Source organism: Grammomys surdaster, unplaced genomic scaffold (genome assembly GCF_004785775.1).
Source record: "Grammomys surdaster isolate TR1022 unplaced genomic scaffold, NIH_TR_1.0 125846, whole genome shotgun sequence".
Classification (NCBI taxonomy): domain Eukaryota; kingdom Metazoa; phylum Chordata; class Mammalia; order Rodentia; family Muridae; genus Grammomys; species Grammomys surdaster.
This window is the reverse complement of record NW_021620672.1, coordinates 1125830-1133961: the sequence shown is the minus strand read 5'-3', so window position 1 is coordinate 1133961 and position 8132 is coordinate 1125830. Positions and strand designations below refer to the sequence as shown.

General features: G+C 43.2%; 1 protein-coding gene across 1 annotated transcript in view; it reads left to right on the top strand.

Annotated features, from left to right (window-relative positions):
- Slc16a14 (solute carrier family 16 member 14) overlaps positions 1-4737 on the top strand; it is a 27112-nt gene extending 22375 nt beyond the window's left edge. The window contains exon 5 of the mRNA XM_028789517.1: positions 4025-4737. Within this exon, the coding sequence (XP_028645350.1) occupies positions 4025-4176 (152 nt within the window). The 3' untranslated portion in view covers positions 4177-4737. The remainder of the gene's footprint in view (positions 1-4024) is intronic.
- Positions 4738-8132: the final 3395 nt, after the last annotated feature.

The window sequence follows — 8132 nt, the reverse complement described above, 5'->3', positions numbered from 1 at the left end:
AGATAGATAGATAGATAGATAGATAGATAGATAGATAGATAGATAGATATTACATATATATATTGTACATATATATATATTACATATATATGTGTGTGTACACACACATCTGTAATACAAGCAATATTGAGACAGGAGAATTGTTATACATTCCAGGTCAACTGAAGCTACATTATGAGACCCTGTCTCAAGAAACTACAACCAGGGGTCTGAGAAAGGACTGTAGGTAAAATCACTTACCTCAAAGCCTGATGAGCTGATTCCAATCCACATGGTGGAAAGAAAGGACAGAACCTTGCAGACTGTCCTCTGACCTCCACATTTATACTGTGACACAGACCCATACACACAAATTGTATTAAATAAATGAAAGTTTTTTAAAAGAAGGAACTAAAAACAGGGCTGAGGCCGGGCAGTGGTGGCGCACACCTTTAGTCCCAGCACTTGGGAGGCAGAGGCAGGCGGATTTCTGAGTTCAAGGCCAGCCTGGTCTACAGAGTGAGTTCCAGGACAGCCAGGACTATACAGAGAAACCCTGTCTCGAAAAACAAAAAAAAAAAAAACAAAAAAAAAAAAAAAAAAAACAAAAAAAAAACAAAACAAAACAAAAAAACAGGGCCGAGGATATGCCTCTGTTGGCAGAGTGTTTGCCTAGCGTGCACATTGCCCTGAGTTCTGTACCCAGCCCCTCATACACTGGGCATGGTGGTGCATGCCTTCAGTCCCAGCACTTGAGACAGAGGCAAAGAGCAGGAGTCCAAGAGGATCCTTGGCTTGTGAGACGCTATCTCAAAAGGCATCCGTGCTTGGGCCTAGCCTTGAGTTTGTTTCCTGTTGCTGCTATAGCAAACTGCCATAAACTTTATCTTACTGTTCCGGCAGTCAGAGCTCTAGTCAAGAAAACATGTGCCTCAAGTTTAGGGAGAAATCCTGCCTCCAAGATGTAAAGAGATAGAGGTGCACACCCAGCACTGTCCTTCAACCACCAAACACTTAGAACACACACATATACACATACACAGATGCATATGCTCACACAGACACACAAGGCCGGGCATGTTGGTGCAAATCTGTGATCCTAACACTTAGGAGGTGGAAGTGGGAACATCAGGAGTTTAAAGCTAGCCTGGGTTACATATGACCCATCTCAAAACAAAAACAAAACCACCTAACAGAAACAGTCAAAGAGAGAAATTTCTGTGGGTGCCCACTGTCATGGCTGTGGGGATACAGGCCAGTGTCCCAGGGTGTCTAGGTGTATGGTGTAAAGGGCTGTTTTTCCTTTTGTTTCTTGCTTCCTCTCGTCCCAATGATTCATGCACTGATGGTGAAGGACATTCATCGGCTGCCTGCATATTGTTGAACTGACGCTCCAGGCCAAGACACTAACCTCATAATGAGATGCAATCCCAGCACTCACGCACTGTGGGGTCAGGGTGCCTGGTAATCTGAGTGACTGAATAACCACATTCAATTCTTGCTAGACATCCCAAATGGGCTGGAAATTGCTACTTAATGTGATGCAAAGAAAATTACTTCTCCAGTTACCTTTTTTTTCCCCCCTTTTGGTAAATGGATTCAAAAACAAAAGGGTGTCCCATATTTCAGAGAGATTTCTAGCCCGGTTAAAAACCTGGTACAATTTTAGGGCCATGTTATACGTTTAGGAAAGACATGCAATTCAAGACATCACACAGACATTTCAACCATGGCATTAGACACCACCAGCTTCAATCTTTAGAACATAGCTGAGTCTTCACTTCTCCTTAAAATGTGTCATAGTAGTAGGTAGTTTTTCTAGATGTTTCCAGAATCCTTTCTAGAAAAACCCAGCCAAGTAGATTTAGCTGACTGTGTATCTACATAGCTCACCCTCATTTGAATAAAATATAGCACCCTAACAAGCATTTTTAATGTTGTCCAAGAGCTGGGAGCAGTTTAATTGGTGAGAAAGACACCTGCCCTTACCGGATACACTCAGATGAAAAGCAAGGGCAACTGAATAGAAAACCAGATTTTCCTGTGAGGCTCATGCTTTGAGTTAATGGGTTAAAGGATTGCAAAGGGTCCAAGTTCCAAATCAAAGAATGAAGGTCACAGCCAGGTGTGATGTCACATGCCCAATCAGAAGATGGATACATAGGGAGTTCACACAGCTAAGGGTGTGGCACAGAGTCTGAGCATTTGCCTGGCAAGTGGGATGTCCTAGCTAGGTTCAATCTGTAGTACAGGAGCAGAAGGCTGAAGACGTGGTTCAGTCAGTAAGAGCACTGCTGCCCTTCCAAAGGTTTCGTTCTCAGCACCCATATCCAGAGACTCACAACCATTCCAGTCCCTGAGTATCCACACCCTCTTCTGGCCTCCATGGGCACCTGTACACACACACACACACACACACACCACTCCATTTGCCGGTCTGATGGGGTCTTGTGCTATACCTGAAGTTGGGTTACACTCAGGCACTATACTGAGACTAAGGACTGTTTTTAGTTCTCACTTGGTCGTATGAAAACTGAAGATTTAACAATTAAAGTGACCAAGCCAGCATTTGCTGAAGCTGAACAGGGCATGAGAACTCCATTTATAGTCATTTGGTTTTGCTGTCGTTTGGGGTGGTTGTTGAGTTTGAACCGAAGGCCTCTTCCCATGCTAAGTTACTAAGTGATCACCACTGGGCTACATTGACAGTATTTTCTCCCTCCCTCTTGGGGACAGGGTCTCACTGTGTGACTCTGTCTTGCCAGGAATGCACTATACAGACCTGCCTGGCCTCAAACCCACAGAGACCTGCCATGCTTCTGCCTTCCAAGTGCTGGGATCAGAGATGTGTGTGTGTGTGTGTGTGTGTGTGTGTGTGTGTGTGTGTGTTGCTTGGCTAATTTTGGCTAATTTTCATTTTGAGACAGGGTGACATTAAATTACCCAGGCTGAGTCTGTGAAGTCACCAAGTAGCCTTGGTGACCTTTAATTTACGTTCTTCCTATAGCTAGGATGACAGACCTGTGCCCCTAGAACCTGTCCTAATTGTCTAACTTTCAGATTATAGCCCCCTCCCCATTCACTGTTCTATAGGTAGATACAGACTACTCTACGGTAGCATCACCTATCCGTGTGGCCGTCACCCATACGAGTCCACTGTAGGCAGCTGGTGTCACTGAGCAGAAGTTGTGGGGATGGCTGAGATGTATCCATGTGGCTTTCAGGTTCTGAAGCTGAACCATTACTTTTGGATTATGTGTTTAATCGTGTTTTAGGTTGTAGATGGAGAAAGGGCAGAACATTTTACTAAGTCACATCTAAAGAATATGCCCTTTAGCTGTGCGGTGGGGGTACATGCCTTTAGTTCTAGCATTTGAGAGGCAGAGGCAGGTGGATCTGGTCTACAGAGCTCTAGGACAGCCAGGGCTACACAAAGAAACTCTGTCTCCAAAAACAAAACAACAACAACAAACCTTTTATTGTCTTCTTTTTGGTGGTGGTGGTTTTTTGTCTTTTTTTCTCTTTATTTGTTTTTTTTTGTTTGTTTGTTTGTTTTTTGTTTTTTTGTCTGTTTTGTTCTGTATGGTTTGAGATAGGCTCTCACTAGGTAGCTTCAGTTGGCCTGGAATTTGCTATGACCAGGCTGGCCTCGAACTCACAGAGATCACCTGTCTCTGCCCACACCTGCAGTCTCATATTTTTAAATTAAATGGTACGCTGAACAGGGCTGATCGTTTGGGTCAGTGGGTAAAGTGCTTGATAAACTAGTTTGGCATGCTGGATGACCTGAGTTCCATGCTGGACTCCCATGAAGATGGAAAGAGAGAACTGACATCCCCATCCAAAGTCTTATTTTAAAAAAAATAGAGAGAAAGAAAGAAAGAAAGAAAGAAAGAATTAAAGGAAGAAAGAAAGAAAGGAAGAAAGAAAGAGAGAAAATTGAAGTAGCAATAAATGCTTGGTTCATATCTTTGAATTTTGTCTTAAACTGTGTTATATTGAATATCTATGCTTTGTTTGTTTGTTTGTTTGTTTGTTTTCATAGGATGGATCTTCGACATCACCCAAAAATATGATTTTTCCTTTTATATATGTGGTTTGCTTTACACGGTCGGGATACTCTTTTTGCTCATTCAACCGTGTATTCAGATGATAGAACAATCCAGAAGGAAGTGCATAGACGGTGCACATGTTTAGTGTCCTGTAACATTTCCTGTGGGTTCCCTCCTCATGCCTACCTCACCTGGCTCCTAGAGGAATGCTCTGTGCAATGATGGGTGGTGTCGATTGTGAATGTCATTGTCATTGCTTCATCTGTAAGCAGAGTGGCCTCTCTGCAGAGGTGGCAGAAGTGATTAGAAGTGCGTATGTCTTAGAGGTGACAGTGTTTATAGCTTATTAAATAGTTGATACAGTTATGAAAACTTTCATGACAGGCATGGTGGCAAATGCCTGTAATCCCAGCTCTAGGTCAAGGTTGGAGAGTCAAAGGTTCAAGGTTAGCCTGGGCTACAGAAGACCCTGTATCAAAAAAATAAAACCACAAAAAAGCCCTCCTTCTCTTTTCCTTCCTCCCACTCTCTCTACTCCTCTCCCCTCCCTCACTCCATCTCTCTCTCTCCTCTTCCTTCCCTCTTTCTCTCCTTCCCTTCTTTCTTCCCTCTCTCCTCCCTTTCTCTCTCCCTCTCCTTACCTCTTCTCATTCACTGAGACTAGGGTTTTATATGCAAAGACTGGAAATAAAAGCTCTGCAACTCAGTCACTTCTTTGTAAGGTAAAACCCAAGTGTCTGTATTTCCACAGAAGGTCCAGATATGTGGGCTTTGAACATGAGAGTATGACTGAGTTTTGTAAATTCTTACAAGGCATTGTTGGTCTGCTAGCATCATGCAAAGACAGGTTATCATTTCAAAAGCAGTGTGATCTGTGACCTTGAGAAATAGCTAAGAAGTTAACAGGTGCTTGCTGCTCTTGCAGAGGACCAGAATTCAGTTCCCAGCACCTACATGTTGGTTCACAACCACCTGTAACTCGGTTCCAGGGGAATCAGATGCCCTCTTCTGGTCTATGTGGCATGCATACATACACTCAGACAAAACACCCATACACATAACATTCCCCCCCAAAAAAATCTTTTTTAAAAAAACAATACAGATTAGTACAATTTTGAAAAACAGTTTATATTTTTATGAAAGATTCTGTAGCTAAGAAGTACAATTTCTAACTCTTGTAAAAAAATGAAACTGGCCATTCTTTCTAACTCCGTGTCGTTGAAGATGATGTCAGCCATAAACTGAACTCAGTACACATCCTTCCCATCTGGTCTATGAGTGATATCTTTAATCTTAAGAGTATTTCTTAATGAACTTCACGATTGAATTAAGGGCTATGATTCAGATACTTGAGTTCATACCATTATCTTAAATTCAAACATCTTTTTTTAGAGCCTGGTGTGGTAGCACACTCGGCGTTCACCCCTGAACTCAGATGGCAGGTGGATCTCTAAATTAAAGGCCAGCCTGATCTACAGAACAAGTTCAAGGACAGCCAGGGTTTCACAAGGAAACCATGTCTCAAAAACAAAGCAAAACAAACAACCAAACAAACAACCTCAATCTTTTTGGAGTTTCTCTTGCCCAGTGAAATTCAAGGTTAAGGTTAAGTCACTTGTACAGTATGTGGCTAATCCCAAGCAGGACTCAAGCTGTGTGGGCCAGAAGATGGCCCAGTGGGTAAGGTCACTCTTGCTCTTGAAGTAGACCTGAATTTGGTTCCCAGCACCCATATGGGGCAGCTCACAACTACCTGTAACTCCAGTTCCGGGGGATCTGCCACCCTCTTCTGGACTAATGGGTACACAACACCCCCTATACAGACAGACAGACAGACAGACACACACACACACACATACACACACACACAAAATTTCTTTAAGAGTTAAGCTGTGGGGTCACAGATGGATTACCTTGTAGCTGACCATGTACCTCACACTGGAGCAACGGTGCCAAACAGCCCGGCTCTGGTGTCTCTTGCCACATAGAGTATTCACTTGTCTGGACTTGGCACAATTTTAATAATAGTTCTCTTTGTAGATTTCACACATAAAGATGTCATATCTGGGACATCATAAAAACAAAACACTCTCCTTTAGCTGAGATCTCTATTTTTCTAATGCTAAACCAGTTTTAGACTACAGAATGCACCTCCCAGGATCATTTTGAAATTTCTGACTGCCTTACTTGTTTATACACCCCTTTAAATGACTTAGCTATCTCTCTGCTGGTTTGAAGACATAGCTCAGCAGTAAGAGCACTTGCCTAACGTGCACGAGACCCTAGGATCCATCTCCACACCATAAAGCAAGAAACTTGTGCTTGAAATTTGCTCATCAAACCAATTTGCCAGTGTCTTGGGCCAAATTTACCTAAAATGAATCCCCCCATTCTCAATTATCGTTGGTAATTAAAGGCAGGAATGCTGGGTACTGGATTTGCAGACTGCTCCCAAGGTCCAACTTGCCATCAGAATGTGAGCAGAGCTTCCCACATGTACCAGATAATTAAATGAACCAGTCCCTTCTGCCTCATCTCCATGGTCCCCTACCCTTAAGGACTATTGGAAAGGTCGCTCCATGAAACTGCCCGGATGGCACCAATAGGAAGCAAGCTGGCTAACAGAAAGGAGTCCCACACTTGATATTACCTCCAGTGACTTGCGCATTGCTTGGAAGTTAGATAGGTAATAATTTGTAGGCCATACTTCATCTGGCCTAGCACAAAGATGTGTTTGGGTTTTATTTTGTTTTGTTTTGAGATGGGGTCTCACTATGTTGACCGGACTGACCTTGAAATCATAGAGACTTGCCTCCCTCTGCCTCCTCGCCTCTGTCTCCACCCCTGGCCAGAGACCTGCTTAGTGTCATCATACCTATAGCACAACTTGATGTTTTAACAAAGGTAGTATCAGCCAGACATGGTGGTGCATACTTTTAATCCCAGCACTTGGGAGGCAGAGGCAGGCAGATCTCCATGAGTTCGAGGCCAGCCTGCTCACATAGTGAATTCCAGGTCAGTCAGAGCTCCCATAGCAAAGATCTGTCTCAAAATAAATAAATAATAAAAGATGGGCTTTAAAGCTGAAGCCGTGATATTTGTTTTCATCTTAAGCGCACACGGTTAGGAACGGCTAAACAATATGTTGTGTATTTTGAAAACTACGTTACTCCCTTGCTTTCGTTGTCTACAATGTCAGTTAACAGGAGGCAATGGTAACGACGCCGAGTGGTGCTATGGGGTGCTTGTATTGCTGACTAGGTGTCAGAAATCCCAGCTTTCCATCTACTGACCCGGCTGGGATGGCATCGGGTTAGATGACTCACGGCCCTACGTGTAGACTCAACTATACGTGAGGGTGCAGTGGCTTCTACTGAATCAGAGGTCCCAGCAAGACTGAAGCAAGACCTGCTTGCAACGAACAGCTCCTGTTCCAACCTGAAGTGTTCTGAAGATACTCTCAAGGGTTAACTGGGTGTCAGTCGTAGCATATGCTTTATATTTGCCATTTGCAAACCTGTTTTTTTTATTTACCTGCAACTAAATAAATGTCTTTTTTAAAGGTGATCAGTGAGGTTTTTTTTTAATAAAACTAATCTCTCTCTAATTTTTAAGAGTGCTGGGATTACAGGTAGGCACCAATTACTTTATACAGAACTACTTACTGTGTGCAACTACTCTCAGTGAATACGGAACTACTGGAGAACTATTTTCAATGTATTTAAGAGCAAAACATTTTAAATATTTAAAACAGTTTTAAATACTTGTCTTCAGTCGTGTTCCTTCCATGTATGTGTTGGTTGACTGTCTGAGAAATAGTCTCATTATGTAGCCCTAGGATGGCCTTGAACTCTAGTCCCTCTGCCTCTGCCTCCCAAGTTCTGAGCAGTGCCACCATGTCTGGCCTACTGTATTAACTTCTGTACTGCACTCTGGTCAAGTACAATCTACAGAGCCCTTGGTGATCTGGCTTTCTGTGGACATGGGGCAGGCTAATACAAAAATGCCCTGCAGGCCATGTGGTAATGGCACAATCCTTTAATACTAGCACAAGGAAGCCGGGCGGTGGTGGCTCACGCCTTTAATCCCAGCACTTGGGAG